This window comes from Xyrauchen texanus, chromosome 43 (genome assembly GCF_025860055.1).
Source record: "Xyrauchen texanus isolate HMW12.3.18 chromosome 43, RBS_HiC_50CHRs, whole genome shotgun sequence".
NCBI lineage: Eukaryota > Metazoa > Chordata > Actinopteri > Cypriniformes > Catostomidae > Xyrauchen > Xyrauchen texanus.
The window spans coordinates 12,356,827-12,384,429 of record NC_068318.1 but is presented as its reverse complement, the minus strand read 5'-3'; the positions used below and the strand labels follow the sequence as shown (position 1 = coordinate 12,384,429).

The 27,603-nt window shown below is 42.2% G+C and overlaps 2 protein-coding genes across 3 annotated transcripts in view; both read right to left on the bottom strand.

Annotated features, from left to right (window-relative positions):
- Window positions 1-27,603, bottom strand: part of LOC127636083 (serine/threonine-protein phosphatase 2A 55 kDa regulatory subunit B alpha isoform) — a 1,105,001-nt gene that overhangs the window by 808,645 nt on the left and 268,753 nt on the right. The gene's annotated exons all lie outside the window — the stretch shown is intronic.
- Window positions 1-27,603, bottom strand: part of LOC127636085 (PHD finger protein 24-like) — a 60,143-nt gene that overhangs the window by 19,915 nt on the left and 12,625 nt on the right. For both annotated transcript variants that reach the window (XM_052116471.1, XM_052116470.1), the window contains exons 2-3: window positions 21,833-22,257; window positions 12,108-12,293 (exon numbers count right to left, since the gene is read on the bottom strand). In XM_052116471.1, coding sequence (XP_051972431.1) covers window positions 12,108-12,293; window positions 21,833-22,255 — 609 coding nt within the window. In that variant the 5' untranslated portion in view covers window positions 22,256-22,257. The remainder of the gene's footprint in view (window positions 1-12,107; window positions 12,294-21,832; window positions 22,258-27,603) is intronic.

Genomic DNA, 27,603 nt, shown 5'->3' with positions numbered 1-27,603 from the left:
CCTAACAAAGTTATGTGTTTGATAACCAAGTCAACAAAAGTGTTAGTGACGAGAATTCTTGAGATAATTAAGATGTTTGAAGAAATATCACTTGTGAGCAGAATGTTTTTATTGGGTGTCACTTCCAATCAAGCTATAATTTGGCCATAATTATGCAAAAAGTATGAAAACATAATTTAATTGCGTTTGATACTCAATGTTATGAAATTAGCCTTAGCAAGACAAATGTGTCTGCATTTTATGTCGGCTATACTATTGTCCTGCAAAAACTGTAGAAAAATATGGGTATATGCTAATTCTAAATGTATAGCAAATGAGCATATAAACTAGAAGCTTTTGTGGTCACATACTAACTTGGTGTATCTTTTGAGCCTAAAGACTTCTAAAATATGTAATTCCCCTTCTGTCACTCACTCGACGTAGTGCCGAATGAAGTGACACAAGGGGTCTTCCTTGGGAGCCTCACGTACCTCTGAACTTGAGAAAAGGCCAGTGTGAAATTGGCAGACAGAATTAGCATTTTTTATTCGGAGCCGAGTGGTTGTGCCACAGCAAGCTGAGTTCTCCTCTGTTCCACTCACCTCTACTGCGGTCAATATCTCTCCAAGACCAATGGCCACAGACGCTGCCTCGTGTGCCTGGGCTGCAATCACACTGAAGTGGCGTTCGTGGATAGTTCATGCACTCACTGTGAGAACATGACCATTGCAGCGTTGCAGTCACGGTTCTCCTTTCTCAAGGTGAATGCCCACTTCAGCCGCCCACCGCGTCGCTGCTCCTTCCCACGGTATTGAGGACGACATGGCTGGCGATGAAGACGATTTGGGGATGATGATGGGCTCGGTTTCGCTAGGTATATCCCCACGAACCACCCGCCCCCGACACGTTCCTTGCCTTGAGCACCCGGAATTGGATGACATCAGCGCTGCATCGGAGAGCGTCCAGGCATCTGACGCAGAGGACTCGGGCCAGCCCACCTAGTCTGAGGCTGACACACAGATGGCCGATATGCTTTCCCAGGCTGCCGTGAGCGTGGGCTTGGACTGGAACCCTCCATCCTCCCCACAGCCTTTGCGGCTTGATGACTGGTACCTCGGCTCCAGACCCAGCTCCAGCCACGCCGCCCACCGGTACCATTTTCCCGGAAGTTCATGACAAGCTGACAAAGTCGTGGAGGGCACCTTTTTCTGCCCAGAACTGACCCTTCTCCGCTCGTCCGATCTCACTTCCCTGGATGGCCACGGGTACACGGAGGTCCCCCAGGTGGACAGGCACTCGGGCGGGCGATGGCCACCCTCGTGGTCCAGGAGTGTCACCTCTGGCTGAACATGGTCGAGATGCACAACGTTGACAAGGCATGTTTCTCAACGCCCCCATCTCCCAGCTTGGCCTCTTCGGCAACACCATCGACAAATTCGCACAGCAGTTTTTGGCGGTGAAGAAGCAGACAGAGGTGATCAACCACATCATGCCGCGGCATCGCCAAACAAGTGCGCACCGCCTGCCCACCGAAGGTGTCCCCCTGGGGCTAAACAACAGGTAGCTCTGCCTCAACCCGGGCCCAACTCTCAGCCCCACCATCGAGCACCTTGCAGGCGGCGTACGCCCCCAGTCTCCAGGACCACTTCCAGGACCAGGAAAGTTCCGAAGAGCTCCTGAGATGGGCGAACTAGGCAGTCAGACGTTAGCTCTGGAGCTGGTACCAAGACCACTCCATCCCCCAGTGGAGGGCCGGGAGGAGAATCCTTGTTTGTGTTATTTTCATTTGCCGCACCACCTTCGGGGCTGCAGATGTTCTCCTCCCTAGCCTTCCGGCCTGCAAATATTATTCCACGGGCTTAGATCTCTCTTCAGGCAACCCCCGTGATGCATTTTCCGCAGTACGGCCCCCGTGTCGCGTCTCCCTTGGGCAGTCCCAAGGGAGACTTGGGACTGCCCCCGGTCGCTGTACTTGTAGAGCTCCCCCCTCATTAGGCAGGACCTACCACCATGCCGCTCCCACGTACGGCTTCACAACCATCATGGTGTATTTGCCACATGTTACCTCCCCCTAGTCTGGGCAGGATGTGGCCGCCGCAGGGTCTTTTCCCCCTGAAAGAATAGGACCGGGAAAGACCGCCTTCCCCAACAAATTTTCATAGCGCTAAGATAGCCCCAGCCACTTCACACTCTTTGCGAGAGATATTCAACACAACGTTGAGTGAGTGACAGAAGGGGAACGTCACGGTTACTGTTGTAACCTTCCTTCCCTGCCCCGGCACTAGACTTACCACTGTAAACGGCCATGCCTTATTCTCGGCTCCTCAGTGCAAAAACCTGACTGACAGACACATGCCCGCTTCCATTTATACCCGTATGTCCGGGGGCGGGACATGCAAATTCTGTCTGCCAATTTCAAATTGGCCTTTTCTCAAGTTCAGAGATACGCAAGGCTCCCAAGGAAGACCCCTTCTGTCACTTCATTCGACACAACGTCTTGTTCCCTCCCTCAGGGAATAGAGGTTACAACAGTAACCATGACATTTTCCACAAGTAATAATTATGACTTTAGCCCTCATGTTTGCTGAAAGTCTAAAAGATTCAAATGTCACAAGAAGTCCAAAAGATTAAACTAGGCATAAAGAGCATAAACACAGCTGAACTAGCAATATAATAAACAGAGACACTGCAGCAGTTTCAGCACAATGAACCCCTGCTGGTTGACATTTTCAAACCAGAAAAATCATTCATCATTTTGACTATTGGAAGGCAGGGACAGCTAGCTGGAAAGACAATACACAGCTTATCAGTTCCAATACACAGCTTATTTCTGTTTACTGTGTGACCAAATCGCTTAGAGATGTCCAGGATCGTCTATGACTTTCCTAAATAATTTTAAAAACATCTCCACACTAGGTGCATGTCATATCAGTTTGATGTTGTTTTCAAGTGGAGTGTTATTATTAGGAGTTACATGTAAATGAATGTCCAAGTGTAGTCATATTTAACTTGGAATTCTCAATGATACCCAAGTTGTGGTGTTGGAAAGGCCATGTGCATGTGAAAGATGGCAGAAAGCAGTCATATAAATTTGGAACAAAATGAGGGTGAGTAAAATATTTTGTTTTGTGAATTAACCCTTTCTCTAAACCATAATAAATGTATGAATAAATGTAAGTTGGTTGTGTATTCACTTATGCTTATCCACTTGTACTACAGAAAGAATAGCTTTTGCTGTCTTCATTTGTTTTGATTGTGCTACCATAGTATTTCCGAATTAAATGCTTAACAATTTATAAATGTGACTGCCCAACACCCAAGTAGGAGCTCCTCAGATGCATAAGGAGGCAGCTGTCTTGTTTATTGTGTATGTGTGTTGTGCGAGGAAGGGCTGTAATTATCTAAATTGTCACACACACAATGACAGTGCTAATTCTATTGACTGTAGAACTCTGCTTGTGACAAGTGCCAAAATCAGTTTGACAACATTGCTTGGACTTAAAATACATTTTCCATCCCAGTCTTCTCACTAAAACCTGCTGAAGCAAAATGTTATGCCTTTGTATTCTTCATGCCTCTATCATAATTTCTCTGTAACAGGGTTTAAAATGGGCGAGGAGGGAACCAGCTGAACAGTCAAAATAATGTTTAAAGTAAACTTTAAAGACACAAACATAAACACACATGGCAGCTGCATGTGGCTCTCTCTCTCAAACTGCCACATCCGGCGCGGCTTTACCCCTCTCCTCGGCTGATTGGCCCGATTGGGGGCCGGTCGTGTGCACTCACGGCCTCGCCCTGCCCTCCTCCTTGTCACACTCCTCCCTCCTTTGCCTCAGGCTAGGGAACCCCCGGCATGACGTAAACCCCACCTCATGGGAGCATTGTCCTTCCAGCCGCACCTGCTAGCAGGCTTTCCCCGCCTCTCAAGACCTGGGAGGGAGACAAGGGGAGGTAAAAGGGGATAGGGAAAGTGTGAGGAGCAGCAACAGTGAGAGAAAAAGAGAAGAATTGCTTGCCGATTCCCAGACACGCCGTTGCCTGGTCATAGACCACTCCTCCACCTTCTGGCGGACGACAGCCACTCCTCCCCTGGCGGACAGCAACGAGTCCTCCGACCCCTGGTGGATGGAACACCCCTTCGCATTCTGGCTGCAGGTAGCGAGCCTCTCCATCCCTGGCAGCAGCTCCACTGCTCCAGGCGTCCGGAAGCGAGCCCCTCCTCACCTCGCGGATGGTGACCGTTCTTCTGTGTCAGGCGGCCGGCAGTGACACCTCTGTCCCCCAACGGACGGCCGTGGCTGTTCCTTTTGGTGGATGGCATTGGCGTGAACTCCATGACAGCACATCCCTCTTCCTTACCGGATTTTGGCACCAATGTAACAGGGTTTAAAATGGGCAAGGAGGAGGCGGGAACCGGCTGAAGAGTCAAAATAATGTTTAATGAAAACGTAAAAAGATACAAACATAAACACAAATGGCATCTGTGTGTGGATCTCTCGAACTGCCGCATCCGGCTCGGCTTTATCCTTCTCCTCGGCTGATTAGCCCTATTGGGGGCCGGCTATGCGTACTCAAGTCTTTACACCCTCCTCCTCAGGTTTGTCCCAAAACATCTGTGTCCCTTGAAAGCTGTATGACACTAATCCCCACTCTCAAAATCTCTAGTTCCTGACACACACACTTACACATGTGGACTAAGTAGTAATGAAGGCATAGTCAGAAAAGCTTAGCTTGTGAATTTGCACTGTAAAGAAATATGCAGCAGACATTTTGGCAACATCGTAGAACTTTGCATATTGTTTCGAAAGATGTGTGAAGCTGTTAATGTTACAGTGCCGCATTTTTCAGTGTGAATCTAGTTGGATACCCAACCTGTCCATGACAAGTCATAACAATATGATTTCGCCATCTTGTACTAAAGCCCTGTTCACACTGTCAGTGACAATGTCACTATAGTCTCTTACTTGCTATAACATTATTAGTCGAATGCACAACTGGCCATAGCTTTAGGAAATCAGATCATAGATGAAATATTGTCTATAAAACTAAGATATTGTAACCCCTAATAATTTATATTCTATAGGGGGGAGTGAATTAACAGAAAAACCAGCCATGCTCAATGCATCATATCATGAACAACACAAAAGAGCTATCAATGTCTGAAACAAACTCACTCACAATGTCGACAATTTCTGGTAAGTCATCCAATCTGACAACTAATCTACTTACCACAAAACAAATTAGCATCCTGGATGGGAAAGTGTTTTTTATATAAACTGCAGCAGTGCTCAATGATCATATCATGAAATTGATGAACAATATATATACAGTATATATCAATAGATGAAACAAACACATTATCTGACATGGTATTCCATTCATATTTATTTTTACTATCGATGTATATGGTTACAGACAAATTACAAAGAACAGTGAAATCAATGACATTAACTTCTCTGACTTGCTTGAACTTGACACCAGTATCTCACAGAGGACATATGGCATGAGCTTCATTCCTATTTGTAGTTGCTGTAGAATCACTCTGCATAGCATAAAGTTGAACTTTTTCCAACTTTGTTGCATCCCTTGACATGCCCACATTCTGTTGCCAGCTCTCATAGAAAATAAATGGTCTCTTGTTGCTTTGTGGCTGCAAGTCGCTTACAGTGTGAATGGGGCTTGTGAAAACACAACTTTTACTCCCATAGAGAAAAATAAGCTAACCAGCTAAAATTGTATTGTAACAGGAGCCAACTTATACATGTTAGCTGTGTGGTATGTGTAAACCTCATTATTCTAGCCTCAACAGGTGCTCCTGCGACTAATGCTAGGGGCTGTAGACTTTATCCTCCTCATTAGCACTCCCACCTCCCATGTCGGTTGACGCCGATTCAAATCTCGCTCGGAGCTGGTCGAGCAGGATCAGTTACGTTATTATGAATTTTCCTAAGTATAACACCTAACTCAAACCTAAACCTAATAATTATGTCTAACCCCTTACCCAACCCCTAAACACAACCATTATTTTAATTGGAAAATCACTGTTGTGTACCATTGAAGAAAGAGAAATATCCGGGTTTGAACAAGCATTCTTACGATTTAATCCCTAAACCAAACCACTAATTTAACCATAAATTCTAAACCCTTTTCCAAATCCTAAACCTTACCATGCTTTTAAAAGTAAAATAACTTGTGTACCATAGAAGACACAAAATATAATATTTTGGAACGAGACAAAAGGAAGCATATATGATTTGTTGGACTGAAAGCCAAATTATGATATTTTCGAACTTGCCATCTCGTACAAATAATTACAAGTTGTCATGAGACTATGTTGGGACATCAGCAAGTGCATCTAGAAAATGCATTGCAAAAAAAAGGGTAGGTTGAGTGGTAGGCGTAGGGTTAAGAAATAGAAAATATAATGCACAAAAGTCAACAAAGTCCTCACAAAGATATGAAAACAAAAATGTGTGTGTTTGTGTGTTTAGCAACAGGCTGTTTCGCCATCCTGAGAGTGTTACAAGAAATGTCTTAAACCCTCCAAATGGCCAATAGATGATTTAAGCATCAACTGCCTGTGCGACTGAGATAAGCCCTCTACTTCACTTTGAGGATGCTTGCACGCTTTCATGGCCCACTCTGTAATTTTAGTGTCAGACTCATCTAATGCGTTGAGAATGAGCAGTCTGAACAGACCCTCCAGAATATCACAATTAACTTGACATCCTCATCTCCACAGTGACCTTTGGGAAGTGCTCTACGGGGTAAGGGACTGCGGATAAATGCTACAGGTGAGATATACAGTATATCTAAAGCAGTGTATCAGCACTTTTTGCAAGATAAGGATATTATATAAAGATGACAGGAAATCAAAATCAAAATGATGATGATTCATTATTGCATGTTATTCTAATAAAAAAAGGTTTGCTTTAATTAAGTACACGTCCACGCTAATAGATTCAATTACATTGACGTCACCTAGCAAGCAACTGCACTTTCTTTTTGTAATCAGCTGCAGTTTTAATCATATTTTAAGCATAATTTAATGTAATAATGTTTGTTAATGTTGAATCATGAATAATGTAATTAATGCAACAGGGTTTTCAATCGAAAATGCACTACTGAAACAACATTTATTTTCTTCTGGCGTAACCAAGGATGTATAGAAGAGAAAATGAATGAATAGAAGTCAATAACATAGCCTACTTTTCACAGTCCAAACCACAATGGATTAAAAACTAGTCCTACGTTATTTCCCTAAATATTTTGTTTAACATGTCACATTACGGAAGTTAAATGCATTGCAAATGCCATTTGATGAAACCATTGAACCAATTATCCAAGAGTCTTTAATCCCTATTTTTGAGTATATTAGCAAACACCTCTGTGTGTCAGTGTATAAAGATGTCACTCTCTGCGAATATGTGGAGAAGGCTCTGAAAACATTGCGGATCACTGAACACAGTGGATTATGGTGGTAACCCCGGGCCAAAACCTGCATTTTCTGCTCCATCGTCCAAGCCTACCACGGCTCCTTGCTCCAAGCCTGCCATGGCATGGAGGTCGCTCCCCAGTCGCTGCCCATGCTCATGACCACGGAGGTCGTACACCAGTCTCTGCCTTTGTTCACGACCACGGAGGTCATTCCCCAGTCTCAGCCCGTGCTCACGACCATGGAGGTCATTCCCCAGTCTCAGCACATGCTCACAACCACAGAGGTCGTTCCCCAGTCTCAGCCCGTGCTCACGACCATGGAGGTCATTCCCCAGTCTTAGCCCATGCTCACAACCACGGAGGTCATTCCCCAGTCTCAGCCCATGCTCACGACCACAGAGGTCTTACCCCAGTCTCTGCTATTGTTCACGACCACAGAGGTCGTTCTCCAGTCTCAGCCTGTGCTCACGACCATGGAGGTAATTTCCCAGTCATCCAGGACTTTTACCCTCCAGCTGATCCTCACTGGACACTCTACGAATATGTGGAGAAGGCTCTGAAAACATTGCGGATCACTTAACATAGTGGATCAAGCCTGCCACGGCTCCTTGCTCCATGCCTGCCATGGCCAATCAGCCAGCACCCACGCCTGCCATGGCCAATCAGCCAGCACCCACGCTTGCCACGGCCAAAGAGCCAGCACCCACACCTGCCACGGCCAAAGAGCCAGCACCCACGCCTGCCACGGCCAAAGATCCAGAACCTATGCCCTCGTCCGCTCCCGTGACTACGCGGAAAAGGACACCTTCTCCCCAGTCGCTGCCAGTGCTCATGACCATGGAGGTTGTTCCCCAGTCATCCAGGACTCTTATGTCTTCCATGGCTCCGCCCCTCGAGCCTTCCACGGCTCTGTCCCTCGAGCCTCTCCCGGCTCTGCCTGCCTTTGTAGAACCTCTCCCGGCTCCGCCCTCAGTATTCCATGGCTCCGCCCTCAAGAGTCTCGCCCGCTCCCCCAGAGACGACTCCTCCAGTGGCTCCACCTGCTCCCCCAGAGACTCCTCACCCGCTCCACCAGAGACGCTTCCTCCAGGGGCCCCGCCCTCTCCTCCAGCGGTTTTATCCTCCTTACTCTGTCATGTACTCCCTGTTTTTTCCCCCTGGTTTCTTTGTCAGTCTTCACATGTATTGCCATGTTCTGTGCCTGGTTCTCTGTGTTTTGTTTCATGTTATTCTGAGTTACCTTGTTCATCTTTGTTTTATTAAAATCTGCATTTAGATCCTCATTCCTCGCCCGCCTCTTTTTTTTTTACTTTAAAATATGGAAAAGAGCAACATAAGCATTCTACCAATGCATTCTCCTTTAATGTTTCATAGAAGAAAGAAATTTACACTGGTTCATGCTGCTGATTTTTGCATAACTGATCAGTTGATTACTGCCAATCGATGTGTTGGAGGTGAGTCGATATAGTACACGGTTATATATGTACAGGCAGGGTTGGGGAGTAATGGAATACATGTAACAGGAATACCTATTTAAAATACAAAATATAAGTAACTGTATTCCACTACAGTTACAATTTAAATCATTGGTAATTAGAATACAGTTACATTCCAAATGTATTTTGATTACTGAAAAGATTAATTTGCATTTTATTGTCATTTGTTTAATTTAATATTTAGTCCTTTCAGATGGAAAACATATATACATATAAATGATGCGATCCAATGTGCATTTGAAAAGTGGTGAAACACTTTCTTATGATGTGTTACATTCCTACGAGCAGACAGAGAAGTTTGCAGTAAGTTTGGAGTACAAGAAATAGAAATAAACCTTGTGTAAATTGTCAGCTTTACGCTAAGCTAAAATGCTATTTCTAGCCATTTTACATGCACATGTTACCAGGCACAAACATATTTTTTTATCAAGAAAATTCATGCTGGATCATAATTTCTAGTAAGACCTTTGATATTAGGGCAAAAATATTATTTTTGACAAAAAAATGTTTTATACATTTTTAAAAATATCTACAAATCCTTAAAACAAGATCAATTTGATTTGTCTTGTTTTAGAAACAACATAACATATGATATTTAGGTTTTTCAAACAATGTATTTTTAACATGTGTATTTTGTCTTACTGTACTGGCAGAGTTTTATAGTGGTTTATGAGTTAGAGTTTAGTGATATATAGTGGTTTATGAGTGGTGGTGGCATAGTGGGCTAAAGCACAGAAATGGTAAGCAGAAGGTTCGATCCCCACAGCCACCACCACCATTGTGTCCTTGAGAAAGGCACTTAACTCAAGGATGCTCTGGGGGGATTGTCCCTGTAATAAGTGCACTGTAAGTCACTTTGGATAAAAGCATCTGCCAAATGCATAAAATGTCAATGGTAAAAATGTTATAGTCAAAACAAATGAAAAAAATCTACCAGTGATTAAATAATCCAAAGTATTTAGAATACGTTACTGACCTTGAGTAATCTAACGAAATACATTACAATTACATTTTATAGCATGTATTCTGTAATCTGTAGTGGAATAAATTTCAAAAGTAACCCTCCTAAACCTGTGTACAGTATATGAATATGTTGTCCATCTGCATGTGTGTGTGTTATGTCTGCGTGTGGGTAGTACCAAAGACTGTTTAGCTCAAGATAGACCACTTGTATTAAAGGAATAGTTGCCCAAAAATGTCATAATTTAGACTGGCGGCCAAAAGTATGGAATAATGGCACCTATGCCCTTGTCCGCTCCAGGACATTACTGATGTAAAAAACAGCACCATCATTATTTGAAAAAAGTCATTTTTGAAATCTAGATTTCCACCTTATCCTTGAGTAATCATGCTAAATTGGTACTAGAAAATAACTTGCTACTGTATAAAACACAGTTGAAAGTTATTTGGTGTGTTAAATGAAGCTAAACATTGTCTTTGTTTTTGAGTTGCCACAGAATGCAACAGACTGGCATGTCTTAAGGTCAATATTAGGTCAAAAATGGCAAAAAAGAAACGGCTTTCTCTAGAAACTTGTTTGAGGAATGAAGGCTTTACAATGCTTGAAATTGCCAAAAAAAACTGAACATTTCATACAAAGGTGTTGTAGCGCTGGGTGTCTTGGAGAGGGAACACAAGAGAAGAAACATTCAATCTTTTAATTTCAATCACTAGAGCACAACACTAAGACTGAACTAAACTAAAGGGTATTTATACACAGGGAACTAAATGAGAGAATGCAATACAGGTGGGGATGATGATGAACAGATGGAAGTGATTAGGGCAGTGAATTCTGGGAAACGTAGTGCAGGGGAAAACTTCAAAATAAGAGTACTCGAAGAAGGTGATGGAGACAGACTGTGACAGGTATACACTACAGTCTTCAAAGGCAAAGGACAATTGGCTCTAACAAGAACAGAAAGAGATGTGGAAGGCCAGATGTACAACTAAACAAGAGGATAAGTACATCAGAGTCTCATCACCAGTTTCATGTACAACAGTAAAGAGAAGACTCAAGGGTGCAGGCATTATGGGAAGAATTGCAAAGAAAAAGCCACTTTTGAAACCGAAAAAACAAATAGAAATGGTTAGAGTGACAACAGATAATTGGAAAAGAGTGTTCTGGATCTTAACCCCAATGAGCTTTTGTGTGATCAGATAGACTATAAGGTGCATGAGAAGGGCCCGACAAGACAGCCACATCTATGGCCAGTGCTACAGGAAGCATGGGGTGAAATGTTATGCGAGTATCAGGACAAACTGACAGCTTGAATGCCAAGGATCTGCAAAGCTGTCATTGCTGCACATGGAGGATTCTTTGATGAGAACTCTTTGAAGAAGTTTAAGAAGTTCTGAAAACATTTTTCAAAATCTGAACATTATTCCAAAATTTTGGCCGCCAGTGTATTTATCCTCATGCCATTCCAGATGTGTATGAAAGTGAATGGTGACCAGAACTCAAATGGCCCAAAAAGCACATAAAGGCAGCATAAAAGTAAAACAATAAAAAAAGCAATTACATTTTTGTTTCTCACCCACACCTATTCTATCAATTCTGAAGACATGTATTTAACCACTGGAGTCATATGAATTAGTTTTATGCTGCCTTAATGTCCTTTTTGGAAATTTTGAGTTCTGCATGCATTGTAAGGACCAACAGAGATGAGATATTCTTTTAAAATCTTCATTTGTGTTCTGCAGATGAAAGAAACCATAGAAATCTGGGATGGCATGAGGGTGAGAAAATTAGAGAAATTTCATTTTTGGGTGAACTTTCCCATTAAAATGAATGGGAGAAATTGGAATGCCCAATATGACATATGTAGAAAAGGAAGTCCAGCCTTAAATGTAAAAGAGCAAATCAGTTTTTAGATACAGACTTTGCCTGTCAGTCAACTTAAAGTGCATGTGCATTAGCTGAACTAGCCTAAAAAAAGCATTTTTAGTGTGATCTGAACTAAAGAAGCTAAATGTATTATATCGGCATTGTCATCTTTAACTGCTGATTTGAAATTTGTTCTTGGATTGTAATCTTGACCAACAATTATGGAGATTTTGGTCTTTCTCCATTCAAGTAGATAGAAGCTGTACTTTTATGCCACTTGTATCCATTGAAAATAGCTGCCGGAAGTGTTCTATAGATGGCAGCCATGTGGACTGACTCTCCTTTAAAAGGACTTTGGTAGTACTCACACAGTAATAGCAGCTCCAGCCAGTGGTGGTGTGGGCTGTCTCTCTCATTTCCTGCAAGGCTTCTGTGCTCAGGTAGCCCATCTCCCTCAGACAGCCATCATGGAAGACCCGTGTGCACATCCGACAGGGGAACAGATCATCTGCCGTCCACACCTCACAAACCTCACACATCTCATCGTTGACAGGCTGATTGCAAAACAATAGGAGAGCAGACAAACAATCATTCCTTACATATCAACCAGACTGTTATTGATTTTCTCAAAGAAAGTCCATAATGCACTTAGAACATGCATAACTATTCGTCACAGGAAGTGTGATGACTCACCAACAGTATGCACTAACACTACCATACCTTCCTCCATTAAAGATCAATAAATATAGAAATAATCTCACTTGACATTCAGTGCTCATTTAGCATATCCCATGGAGCAGAGTGCTACAGCATTTGAATCTTACTTTCATGAGGTTTACTTTCATGTCATGTAGACATCATGCAGGTTTGATGTATGCTGTATAATATAAGATTTAACTGCACTAATACCAGGATGGAAATTAATTTTAATAAGTAATATTTAAACTAAATTGAATCAATAGAATACAATAGAATAGAACAGAATAGAATAAATTAGAATCACTTAAACATGTGCTTCTAAATCAAGTCAAAATATTATTTAGCATTACTAAATCAACTTCAATCCATTAGGTAAAGAAACTAATTGAAGAGTTAGATTCAGGTATACAAAATCTCATTGAGGTAACAAATGCAGGTTTTCACATTTTACAGCACCTTTTTTCTTTCTTTGTTAATCACTGTGCCAATGTGGTCACATGCATTTTCAATGTTTTAGACTCTGTTTACACCTGTATTTAGCATTGTCCTGTTTCAAACGATTTACCCAAAAATAGCAACTTTATACCATGTGTAAACTGGGCCTCTGACTGTGTCTAACATAAAACTGGAAAAATGCCCCAAAAAATATTTTGTGAAAAATATATATATATATATATATATATATATATATATATATATATATATATATATATTGAGCCAGGTCTATAATAACATACTGTACCATTTTAATGTATTTACATACATTATGGCCCTTACATTGCTCTCGAGTGGCGTATTCATGTTGCCATGATACTGACGTAATCTCACGTTCTCCACTCAGTTGAGACATTCAGATGAGCACACAAATGCACCATTGTGAGTAAAGAAAAAGATAAATAGAGATCTAAACCAGAACAAACATGCTACTGAACATGTTACTGAGTTCCTCCTTCTCACTTGTAAACAGCACTGTTCTTCTGGCTGTGACGCACATGCCTCTTCATTCGTGTTTCAAATTCCAATGACATTACATTACACGCTCGTACCGCTGCAGAACAAGCATGATTTAGAGTTTAAAAAAAGTACTTAAATATTGATCTTTTTCACACCAAAAGCGATTGTGTCAATTTAGAAGATATTAATTGAACAGCTGGTGTCGTATCAATAGCGTTTATGCTTTCTATCTGCGATTATTGGAGCTTCAAAAGACAAATCTCCATTCACTTGAATTTTAAAGGCCTACTGAGCTAAGATCTTTTTCTATTTTCTTCAAATGTGTTCTGGTTAAGAAAGTCATACACACCTGGGATATCATGAGTGTGAATAAATAATGAGAGAATTTTTATTTTTGGATGAACCATCCCTTTAATTGTATTTAACTTTATACATTTTAATGTGGGAGGGACATGAAACCCTTTAGCTGAACTTTAGCTTCTTAACTTTAGTTTTGGTTAAGTTATATTATATTTTTGTTTCACATATATTTTCATTTTTCACAAATATTGCCTGAGCTCAAACAATAAACGGTGGATCCCCTGCAGTACCATGGACACCCTGTGGAAGATCTAATGAGGAATCACTAATGATGGATTCTGCATAAAGTCAAGTCAACATTTATTTATAGAGCACATTAAAAATAACAGTAGTTGACCCAAAGTGCTTTACAGATCAAACAAATAAATAAATAACGATATATTAATGATAATAATATAGCACGCTCTTGCATTGTAGGTGTCTTATTGCATGCTGCTCATTCTTGCTGTGATGTATGAAGTCCAATGACAGACTGTGTAGACTGGGCATAAATATTGACAACCTGTCATATTAATGCAGCTCAGGGTCAAGGCATTTTAACCCTCTGGGGTCTGAGGGTATTTTGGGCCCTGGAGAAGTTTTGACATGCCTTGACATTTGTGCTTTTTTCAGTTGCTTAAAAACATATTAATGGCTAAAGTCTGATAACACTGCATTCAGCACAAATGGGCAAAAATAATATGTGAGCAACATGCATGTACAGGTTTGTATTTTTGAGAAAATAATAAGTCACTGAAATAAGGTCATATAACACATACTAAACATTTGTCCACAAGACTTTTGAGAACTGGATCTTGTAGCCTAGAGTTTTTGCTACAAAATGATGTGAAAACCATCCTGATCACTCATAAATACAAAACAATATAGTAATTGAACTTTTGTAAGACACTTTTAGTGTTGGTAGGTAATATGCGAGTTATGAATATGGATGTATTTCACACCTGAGGATACAAAGACCCTCCCCTGGGCCTATCAATCAGGAATAGAGAATGAATATGAGGAGACTTAATGATCAAAATCAAGTTTTAAGTTAAAAGAAGTAATCTGACTATACATTTTCTTTACATAAAGACTTAATTTTAGACCTACACTACCATTTAAAAGAAGTCTCTTCTGCTCACCAAGACTGGAATTATTTGATCCAAAATACAGAAACAACATTGCTATTCTGAACTCTTTTTACAATTTAAAAGAACATTTTCTATTTGAATATATTGTAAAATGCAATTTGTGATCAAAGCTGAATTTTCAGTATCATTACTGCAGTCTTCAGTGTCACATGATACTTCAGAAATCATAAGATGGTGATTTTCATGGGCATATTTAAAGTGTATTTTACTAATTTAACCTGAACACATATTTGCAAGCACAAGCTTTGTTGATGATAATGAGGCATTTTAAACACTAGATAAAATATAATCTAAACATTCATATTATTTTATATCATATTACATATCATATTTATATCATACAGCATACAAATTACATGTATATATAAAATAGCATGTCAACTAATGAAAACTAATTGACTTACTCGTCTGAAATTGTATCCCGCTCTTCTGAGGAAAATGTTAAATCTTCCATAATATGCTGGAGCTTTCTCGCCTGTGTATCGTTGCAAACGCGCAGAAAAATGAATGAAATGTGTTGACAACCTCACAGTCGGGGGGCGTGTACATTTGCATTGATCGTCTCAGCACATTAGCGTATGAATGGCGCGCTCTGCTGGTGGGTGGGATCACATTACAGATAATTAGATAGACCAGTAAAAACTGTACATCGATTTGTTTCAAACAGATTGCATTGCAGGAGAATATTTGTTTTAAATTTGATTAGTTTTATTTAAAAGTAGACATTTTAAGCTTTCTTTAGACATATGTTTCATGTTTGTGTGATGAGTAGTCGCAGAGTTTCAGTTTTTGTGACGTGTTTCTGAAATATGCTCGTGAACACAGAGACTGCTGAAAGCTCACTCTTTATTTTCTTTATTTTACAAAAGCACAAGATTTTGTTGTTATTGTGAGAGTACACAAATAAAAGTAGACCCTTTATAGTTTCTAATGATGTCTTATACTGAGTATTTGAAGTTGTTTCTGCTGTAATGACGAAAATATACAGCAGGACACGCCGGCGATATATAACCAACTCTGGTTGGTTGGTCTACATCAGGGGTGTCAAACTCAGTGTTTAGTCCCAGCCCTGTTCTAAAATGCCTCCTTTTAATCTTCAAGCACTCCTCAAGACCTTGATTAGCTGCTTCAGGTGTGTTTAATTAGGGTTGGAGCTAAACTCTGCTGGACTGTGGGCTTCCAGGAACGAGTTTGACACCCCTGGTCTACATGATGGTCAAAAGTAGGCGAATCTTGGCCAGAATAAGCTGCAATGTGGATCAGGCTATTTATCATCTAATCAATGGTCTGGCTACACTGTTCAATTATTCTGTTTTCTCTCCATATAATAAAATGATTTCTTAAGGAAGTGATTTCATAAAACAGGAGCTTTACACACCCTACACTTACAGTTTTTTCCAATCGCTATGACAGTTTTTTCAATACATTTAACAAGTTTCCTAAACTCTTAACGCACCAACACACCTAAAACACACAATTGGCAAAACGGTTAATTTCATGCTCAAAATCACACATTGTAAACTAAACTCCAAAACTAATTTTCAAAATACAATAATACACTAACACAATACACTATGTCTAACAAAACACTGCAAACATGTTTCAAAATCAAATAATTATTCAAAACACTAACACATGTTCTCTTCCAACAGGAACATTTAGTCAATCATAACACAATGACAAAAAAACACTATCATCAGCTGAAATTACAGAAACTGCATTATTTTATGTGTCAGGTCTGCCCTTATACAATAGACAGTATATTGTATTGATCATAGATTGTGTTTTGCACTGTAGTTTCTTTTGATGCCTCTCTACATTTTTGTTTTGTTGGGTTTAGTAAATGCATTTTACTTTCTTTTGCTGCAGAAATTCAACACAAAAAACGAATGACCCATCTCAGAGTAGCTTTATAGAATGTACAGTTTCTGAAAAAAAAAAGACAGAGACAGAATTGCTGCAGTAAAGACTTTATTTGCAAAAGGACATTGCTGCAAGATATACAAACAGAAAAAGCACTGGAATAATAATTTAAAAAACAAAGTAATCTTCTAATCTTCCCGGTCTTCTGCATTTGGCCACATGTTCTCATCCACATCACACCTGATATGTTCTCTGGCAAGGCATCGTGGGAAGAATCTTTTGGCATGCCTTATCCACCCCTGGCAGTGTTCAGCTGTGATGTCTTGGTATGCAGCATCCATTGCATCCAGGAGGGACATTTGGTCATGTGGACGATGGTCAAAAACTTTCCATCTCCAGGCTGAGAAAAACTCCTCAATGGGGTTGAGGAAAGGGGCGTAAGGGGCAAGGAAATGGGACATCATCCTTGGATGGGCGTCAAACCAGGCTGTGACTGCACGGGAATGGTGGAATGCCACATTGTCCCATATGATCACATATATTGGCAAGTGGTCTCCCACCTGTCCCCTTTCTACCGCTGGCACCAGTCTTTCGTGCAGGTCTTCTAAAAACAGGAGAAGGCGGTCTGTGTTGTAGGGGCCAATCTCACATTTATGCAGGAGTGCACCGTTGTTGGAGATTGCGGTGCACATGGTAATGTTGGCTCCTCTCTGGCCCGGCACGGTAACTGTGGCCCTTTTGCCAATTATGTTTCTCCCACGGTGACGCCTTTTTGCTAAGTTGAAGCCAGCCTCGTCAACATAAATAATTTCATGTGGGACTTGATTGGCCTCCAACTCCATGACTCTCTGAAAGTAATCAGACACAGTGTATGTAAATGCTTTGCTGTATCTCTACTGTATGTCCTAATGTACTCCAGGTTTATAGAGTAGTTTACTGCAAAACACACTGTGTATATTACAGTAATGACTGTATTGCATAACCTTACCTGGACGTATTGGTGACGGAGTTCTTTGATGCGCTCACTGTTCCTTTCAAAAGGAACTTTGTATAGTTGTTTCATTCGAACTCTGTGTTTAGCTAGAGTCCGAGAAATGGATGTTATGCTGATTGCTGCAATGTTCCCAAAGACAAGGTTGTCCTCTACAACTCTGGACTGAATGTCCTTCAGTTTTATTTCATTGTCAGCAATCACCATGTTGACAATAGCAAGTTCCTGTTCTTCATTCAGGAGCTTTCCTCTGCCCCCTGAGGGAGGTAGACGTTGAATCCTTACAGGGACAAAATACAGTTACATTTTAGAGACCGGAGGCATACAGTCACTCTAATAAATGGTAAAATTATTTACACTTTGCTGGAGAAGCAATATCCTACCTGTTGGTTTCTCTGAAAATACGGACAATGGATGCCACTGTGTCCCGGCTGAGATTTGGCTGTACTCGTTCACCAGCTACTCTGTATGATAGCCCGTGGTTTATGACATGGTCAATGATAATAGCTCTTATTTGATCAGTTACCCTAGCTCTGGTCCTTCTTTGAGCGCCACCACGCATTCTAACTCCTCTACCTTGCCCCACTCCTCTCCCTTGCCCTTGCCCCACTCCTCTCCCTTGCCCCTGCCCCACTCCTCTCCCTCTACCTTGCCCCACTCCTCTCCCTCTACCTTGCCCCACTCCTCTCCCTTGCCCCACTCCTCTCCCTTGTCCTTGCCCCACTCCTCTCCCTTGTCCTTGCCCCACTCCTCTCCCTTGCCCCTGCCCCACTCCTCTCCCTTGCCCTTGCCCCACTCCTCTCCCTTGCCCCACTCCTCTCCCTCTACCTTGCCCCACTCCTCTCCCTTGCCCCACTCCTCTCCCTTGCCCCACTCCTCTCCCTTGTCCTTGCCCCACTCCTCTCCCTTGTCCTTGCCCCACTCCTCTCCCTTGCCCCACTCCTCTCCCTTGCCCCACTCCTCTCCCTTGCCCTTGCCCCACTCCTCTCCCTTGCCCCACTCCTCTCCCTTGCCCTTGCCCCACTCCTCTCCCTTGTCCTTGCCCCACTCCTCTCCCTTGCCCCTGCCCCACTCCTCTCCCTTGCCCCTGCCCCACTCCTCTCCCTTGCCCCTGCCCCACTCCTCTCCCTTGCCCCTGCCCCACTCCTCTCCCTTGCCCCACTCCTCTCCCTCTACCTTGCCCCACTCCTCTCCCTCTACCTTGCCCCACTCCTCTCCCTTGTCCTTGCCCTTGCCCCACTCCTCTCCCTTGTCCTTGCCCCACTCCTCTCCCTTGTCCTGGTACTCGTCTTCCTCTCCCTCGTGCAGGCATTTTTTTTTCTTTCTTTCTTTCTTTCTTTTTTTGTGTTGCTCTATATTGTTCCTTTTCCACACAAGATCAGCCCAAAGAGTCCTCTTTTAAAACATATGATCATGCGATTGAAAGAACCTCAACACCTGAGTGTGCTTCCTAGATGGGAATCAGCTGTGATTTATATATTTGCATAACTTCAATAAGCTGTTTCTCATTAGCAATGGAATAAGATACAGGGAATATATTTGTGTTTCAATTCACAATATGAACAGCGGTTCACTTTGACTTTAGCCTACATAAGTTATGTTTAGAACATGATGTTACCTGTTCTGACATAGTGTGAAAGCATTTGTAAATTTGACTGTAAAATTACATTGTTTTGGTCTTGGTTGAGCTTGTGTGTAAAAGAAGTTCAAGCATTTTAAATTTGTGTTAATTGTATGCATTTTGTGTTAAAGCAACAAGAAATGTGTTAATAGTATTGCTTACACAGACGGATGTAGTGCTAACTGTGTTAAGAGTTTTGGAAAATTGTTAAAAGTATTGAAAAATCTGTCATAGCAATCGTAAAAAGCTGTATTAATAATTCTAGATGTCATAGCACCAAGAAGCCAGGGATCGAATACATTTCTGACATTCCAGATAAAACATTCATCCTGTACTTGCGTAGGCACAAGACAAACTTTTTATTTTTTTTGCCCTTCAAATTGTGACATCTGACTATGTGGAGAGTGTGGACTGTGATATGAGTGATGGGGAGAGGTGCTGAATTTAGAACTGGGGTGATTAGATCAGCCAAAGGACGGTCACTTTGCCAGTGAATCTGACTCAATCTCTGTATCAGAATTCTGGGCATCATTATGTCTGATTGGTTTTAACTGCTGGAAAGGTCATCAACCTCTATTTTCCATGAATGATAAAAACAGATATGATAAAATTGCCATTACAGAATTTTGTATGTGTGGGATTTATAAATATGTTATATTATTATGGATCACCTCACAATGTTGGCTTAACAGAGCCAACATTATATTACAGTAAAACTTGACAAAAGACCAACTTTTCTAAATGTAACTCCTTGAGTTTTCAAGCTAGTCCACCAAACTTGGCACAGACCTTCAGCCTGTTCTGACTTGGGTTGCTTTATCTTTTCTACTGATCGGACTGACAGTTTTCTCTTAACTGAAAATCAAACATCTCGCTTTCAAGTCATGGCAACCAGAGTCAGGACAGACCTTCAGCCTGTTCTGACTTAGAATGCTTTATTATTTTTCAAATTGATCAGTGTCTATATGGTTGTCTGTTAACTGCCTAGCAATGCCCTAGAAACCACCCAGAATACCCTAGCAATGTCATAGCAACCACTCTGAAACTCTTATTAACTATATAGCAGCACCATAGCAACCACCATGAACACCCTATAAATGCTATAGCAGCCACTTGAAAACTCTTAGCAACTGCCTAGCAAACACATAGGACAACCTAGCAACCACTAATCTCTGTTTTGAGCTCTTAACAACTGCTAGCATCATCCTAGCCACCGCTTATCATTCTGTTTGTCTTTAAGGCATGTTATAACCTTCAAACAAGTCTTTATTTGAAACTTTTAAACAAGGCTTTGAAAAGCCATCATCAAAGTTTGTCTTCGCTAGTCTTTATAGTAATGTCTTGTTCTAAACCTAACTGTTAAATGTTGCTTCAGTCATTTGGTGCAGTGACTGTGTATTTCATTTAATTGTATTGAATTTGAATGTGACTATGATGTTAAAAAAATTCTGTCTTGCTAGGCAACTTAGGTTTCATATATATTTTGAGACATTCCATGTATATTCTACATTGTTAAATTAAAAGTAAAGTTGCTTAATGAGCATTATATCCACCAATCCACCATATATTTTACATTCCTTTCATAACTGAAATGTTCTTTCCTGAAAAACCCAACAACAATAAATACATCTTCACATAACTCACAAAGACAAGCCAAATTGCATCTCGATCTGCCTGCTCTTGTTTTTAATATCTGATGTGAGAGACATTGCAGGTAAACAAATACATTCTTTGGAATGGAGTTGTGAAGTGGCTCCTCTGTGGCTTGCTGTGAGATCTGGCCCCATCAGTGCAAGCTTCAGTTACCCAGTTAATTTTGTACTGAATACAGACACCACTGCAGATCACCAGCCAGTACCCACTACCTACGCACTGTCAACAAACCTAAGCAGCCTTTTAGGTTGAGCTGAGATCAGCTTTCCTTACTCTAAATCTTGATGTTGTCCAACATACATGTCACAGAACTGATTTCTGATCAGAAAGAAAGGATAACCTCCACCAACACCCCTCTGTCAGCTGAAGAGAAAGACCGACTAGTTTTATAAGTACATAGAGTATAGCTAAGTCATCAGCTCTCATGTATGTTTAGTCAGTTGCCTTTCTCATGTGCAAATGACCAGATGTGAAGGTCAAGAGAGGTTGTGTAATGAATATTGGGAGACTTGTTAAATCTATGATTGTTTCTATGATATCTAATTTTTTAAATCCAGACTAATCACACTGTGAATTCAGAAACAGTATGTTCGAATATTCTGCTGCTGAACTCTGTCTGTGCTTTTAATGAAATGGCTGATACCAGTGGTATCTTTGAACTTATGGCCACATAAATGTCCACAGAGTGGCGCCAAAAGCAAGTTATTCAGTCAAGTAATTCAGTCAACAGGAACATATATTTTATGAAAACTACCTCCTAACCTCAAATGTGAACACAATTATTTCCTGGTTTTCTTGGAACCAGTTATTCAGCCATATTACCTGTTCTTTTTGCCCAAGCGGCACATCTACTGGCTGGTCGTCATTGGCCTCTCTCTTTGGCCGCACAAATGCCGGAGGAATGAGCTGATGTGCCTTGTTTAGTTCTTCAGGCTCCACCCCCTTCCCATCACGGAGACGTCCCCAAGCCTCCTGATTGGCTTTTTTCTCCTTTTTGGCCAGGGCAGAGTCCTGCTGAGTAGATAAAGAGCATGTTTTGTTGTCTTTCTCTTTCTGTTCATTCTGGTCTGTGTTAGGCTGGAGGGATCCTTCAGCAGATCCATCGCCGTTCTCGGAAACGACCTCCGTCTGGACCACAGAGTCCAGGGCCGCCCGGTCCTTCAGTCCAGATTTAAAAGCCGAAACCACTGCGCTGCACTTCTGCACCTTTTCCACCTGCTGTTTCTTGGACATCAGCACACCCATGGCTACAGCGGAGCAAGATATAAAATGTTAGATCAACATAAGATGTTATTACACTAATAGAAATTCTTCAATTAGTGACACTGTTGAAGGCAAGGAGCTTAAGTTTACTACCGTAATTATTTTTACATATCCATTTAAACAGCCTTTTCAAACAATGTTTCAGCATAACCACAAAAGTTTGATCACAAGTTAGTCACAGTGCGTACTTGAGCCTAAATAGATGGCCACCAGCACGTTCACTTGAAAAGGTTACCATAGTAACAGTATGGTGCTCGAACAATTTACATTAGTAAAGTGTCAGTATTGGATGGTACAGTAGGTATAGCAACAAAAAACTTTACTGTTTTGTTAAAAAAAGATTTTGTGCTAAGGGCAGCAAATTTGGGTTGCATGACACAAACTTCAACAGACTGCTGCCCGGTAATTGCATGTACAGATAACAGAGTGAGATGGAAATAAAAGTTGAATAAGACTTTTTAATTTGCTAACATTTTACAAGTTAGCTGGCAGTCCATTATCTTTGAATTTAAAAGGAAAATTAAGCCCAAAATATGGAAATTATGATAAATTTACCCTTCCATCACTCAAAATAAAAATGTAAAAAATAAATAAGACAATAAAAAAAGTTGAAAGCTATAAAAATAATATATCTTTTAAAAATGTCTAGGTTGCGTATGTAACCTCCGTTCCCTGATGGAGGGAACGAGACGTTGTGTCGAAGAAATGACACTAGGGGTCTCTCGAGCGCCGAATATGCCTCTGATCTATGAAAAAAGGCCAATGAAAATTAGGCAGACATATTTGCATACCCTGCCCCCCGGACACACGGGTATAAAAGCGGGGAAATACGTCGAGTTCATTCAGGATTTTTCTGAGGAGCCAGAAATGGTCCGGACACCACAGGGGCGAAACTAGGGGTCCAATTTAACGTGTACTGCTGCCTGTGTACGTGTACGTGTACTGCTGACACCAGAGCGGGCAAGTATTTCAAGTGCAAAGGCGACCAGTTGTGTCAGGCTGCACGTACCCTTCCCCAATGCCCCATAAAAGTAATCGGAATCCTTCTAGTTACCCTAAACAGGGGAAGGCGGCGACGCTTTTTCGGGCCGAGCCTAGACGGGTCTCTTTTTTCTCTATGTTTCTCGCATTGAGCAAATGGCTGGGGCCCTTACACGCATCGTGGGAAGGGGGTCTTACCCAGTTTCCTATTCTTTCAGGGAGAAATGGCCCTGCGGAGACCACACCTGCCCAGGGACGGGGAGGTAAGTGACGAATACATCACATGGGCCACTCAGGTAACATGTGGAAAAATGGTGCGGTGGTAGATCCAGTAGATCCAGGAGTGATGACCTGTGGAGCACCTATTCCAGTACAGGGTAAATTTGAGTACACGCAGTGGACTGGGTCGGCGAATTCCTCTGCTGAATTGCGGACCCATAGGGCTAGGGAGGAGTCATCCAGGGATCTGAATATACGGGATCTCCTGGGAGAGAAAGCGCACAGTTTTAACTCGTCCGAGGGAAAGGGCGCTAGGTGCAAGTGATCCACTTGGCCAGTCCGTCAGCTCGGACCTGAGAAAACACGGGACGATACTGACTCAGTGCCCATGAGGACACAACACTCCTTGTTGAGTGTGCTCGGACCCGCAAGGCACGGCCTGGGTGTGATAGGCCAATGAAATGGTGTCCACCACCCAGTGGGAAAGCCTCTGTTTGGAGACAGCGTTCCCTTTCCGCTGTCCACCAAAGCAGACAAAGAGCTGCTCAGAATGGCTAAAGCTCTGCGTGCGGTCCAAGTAGGTACGCAAAGCACATACCGGACACAGCAACGAAGGGGCTGGGTCTGCCTCCTCCCGGGGCAGCGCTTGCAGGTTAACTACCTGGTCTCTGAAGGGCATGGTAGGAACCTTGGGCACGTAGCCCGGTCGCGGTCTTAGGATCATGTGTGTCTGCCGGACCGAACTCCAGGCAAGTGTCGGTGACAGAGAACGCTTGCAGGTCCCCGACCATCTTGATGGAGGCAAGCGTGATCAGCAGGGAAGTCTTTAGAGAGAGGGCCCTGAGTCCAACTGATTCCAGCGGCTCGAAGAGGGGTCTCTGAAGGCCCAAAAGGACCACTGAGAGATCCCAGGAGGGGAACAGGCTTGGTTGGGAGTCTACTGCATCGTGGTGGGCCGCGATGGCTGCTACGTACACCTTCAAGGTGGAGGGGGAAAGCCTCCCCTCCAGCCTCTCCTGCAGGAATGAGAGCACTGACTGAACTGCACATCTCTTCGGGTCTCCAGCTCGGGAAGAACACCAATTTGCAAACAAGCGCCACTTCAGGGCATAAAGTTGTCTGGTGGAGGGAGCTCTGGCTTGGTTGATTGTATCTACGACTAGAAGTGGTAGGTCACTTAGATCTTCCGCATCCTGTCCAGGGGCCAGAGGTCTGGGTGCGAATGCCAGCGGGTACGCTGTACCTGAGAAAGAAGGTCCTTCCTTAAGGAAATTTGCCGAGATTAATATCTGAGAACCAAGTCCGGGTGGGCCAGTAAAGAGCCACCAAAGTGACTTGTTACTTGTCCTCCCTGATCTTGCACAGCACCAGTGCAAGGAGGCTCACTGGGGCGACCTGAGTTGCTGCAGACTACAAAGGAGGAGTTGGCGGGCGAGTTGTGACAGATGACGAGAGCGCATGCAGCCGTGGCAATTTATGTACACTACCGTCGTGGTGCTGTCTGAACGGATCAAGACATGCTTGCCCTGGATCAGCGGTAGAAACCTCCACAGGGCAGGGAATACAGCCAGTAACTCAAGGCAGTTGATGTGCCAATGCAGCCAGGGCCCTGTCTAGGAGCCAGCGGCAGCGTGCCCATTGCACACGGCACCCCAAACCTGTTGAGAGGCGTCTGTGGTGACCACGACGCATCTGGACACCTGCTGTAGGGAGACTCTAGTCCGCAGAAAACAGAGGTCTGTCCAAGGGTTGAAAGTCTGATGGCAGGAGGGGGTGATTACCACACGGTATGTGCCGTGGCACCATGCCCATCTCGGGACTCAAGTCTGAAGCGGTCTCATATACATCAACCCGAGTGGCGCAACCGCGGCTGAGGATGCTATATGCCCCAAGAGCCTCTGGAATTGTTTTAGAGGAACCACTGTGCCGGGCTCAAAGAGAGCGAGGCACCAGAGCACTGACTGCGCACGCGTGTTCATGAGGCACGCTGTCATCGTGACTGAGTCTAACTCCATGTCGAGAAAAGAGATTCTCTGAACCGGGACGAGCTTGCTCTTTTCCCAGTTGATCTGATGCCCTTGACAGCTGAGGTGCCGGAGCACCTGGTCCCTGTGCGTGCATAGTAACTCTCAAGAGTGAGCTAGGATGAGCCAGTTGCCGAGGTAATTGAGTATGCGCATGCCCAATTCCCGTAGCGGGGTAAGGGTTGCCTCTGTGGCCTTGGTGAAGATGTGAGGGGACAGGGACAGGCTGAAGGGGAGGACCTTTTACTGATAAACCTGGCTGTCGAACGCAAACCATAGGAAGGGTCGGTGTCGAGGCAAGATGGAGACGTGGAAGTACGCGTCCTTCAGGTTAACCGGCGCGAACCAATCTAGGGTGCAGTCCAATATATTTATTCTATATTTATAAATATATAAAAAAATGTTAGTAATAATTTAAGTTACTTATTTTATCCAAAGAATTTGTAAAAATGTAAATTATTTAGAGGTATAGTTATTGGTATTGTTATCGGCGATATTAGCCTAAAAGCACTTGGTATCGGCTCGAAAAGAAAATAAGTGGTATCGTCCATCCCAATTCCTCGGTTATTGCACCATCTGCGTCCTATAATATAGTCCATTCTCTGTCGAGCACCAGCTATATATACAAAGACAGCACATTCATAAAAAGATGAAATCAATTAGAAGAAAATAAATATGGATTTAAATGTTTTTGTGTGTATGTGTGCATAAACTGTGTTGTTGTAAAAATTTCAGGCATATTTCTAGTGACAAACTCCTTTTAAAGAATATGCATGGAATATGTGGTTCTCGTCAGGATTTGGACGTAGGCTCCATTAAATTATAGAGGTAAGTATTATTAATCCTATTGATCAAGTGACTCACAAATCATGGCTGGTGTTTACAGTGATTGTATCAGCCATTCAGGTTAGGCTGTGGATCGAGGGATCCTTTTTTTATTTTCGCTTTGTTTGTTTGTTTTTTTGCACATACTTCACTTCTACCTGTCAATTTTGCTTTAAAATTTTTATTTATTGAAACACGAAAAATATTTCTAAATTCAAATTACATTCGAACAAAGCATAAATGTAATCAAAGTAACAAAATGGTAAAAAAAATCTTATATAATGACTCATGACCCAAATGCAAACATTTTACCCTCTCCAACTTCCACCGGCCCCTTTTGGAGTGGGTTAAAAATCACCCTGTAACAGGAGGAAAGCTAGTAATGCAAATTAGATCATAGATAAATTGTAAATACAGTATAAACATAACAATAATATTCATTAAAAATAAACCATGACCTATAAAAGGTTTTGTTAACTCTTTCCCCGCCAGCGTTTTTAAAAAAAAGTTGCCAGCCACCGCCAGGGTTTTTGACGATTTTCGCTAAACTTTAATGGCCCGCAGAATATTTTCTTCCATGAATATATGAAGATGCTATATATCACAATAAAGATCTGAGCCTCTGCTTTTAGGCAAAAAAACCGATTTTATTTTATCTTCATTTGTTCTTTTTTTATTGCGACTTGAACAGAGGTCGGTTTTGTCAAAAAACAAACTTTTTTCAGACAAAAAGCTGATAAAAAGGCATGTTTATGTCTGATATTTTGAGCTTCTCAATACTCCACTTCATGTTTGAGACGATCACAGTCTGTTTCTTTGATCAATGAGTTCTTTCAAAACATGCGCAGGGGTCTTCCTTACCGTATAACACCTAAAACACGGAAACCCGGAAAATTCCGTGTTTGGCGGGGAAGCGTTTTTTCATAAAACACGGAAAATTCCGTGTTTGGCGGGAAAGAGTTAATTAACTTTATTACCACCTACTGGTGGAATCTCAAAACAGCAAAAGCAGGAACATAGTTGAAACATTGCACTGAAAACAGACATGCTTCTAAAATGTCTTAGTTTGATGACCTATTTACGAGGAAAATAAAAATTGTGCTTTGTGCCACTTCATTAACATATAATGCAGTACACCCACAGTTTGAGCCCATACACCCACAGATAGCGCAAACACTTCCTCCCACACCTACTTGCGCTTTGTGCTGGCATTAAAATTATGCTTAGAATTAGTGCTCTCATCAAATTGGATAAGACGTAGAGCTGCGCTTAGAAATAGAG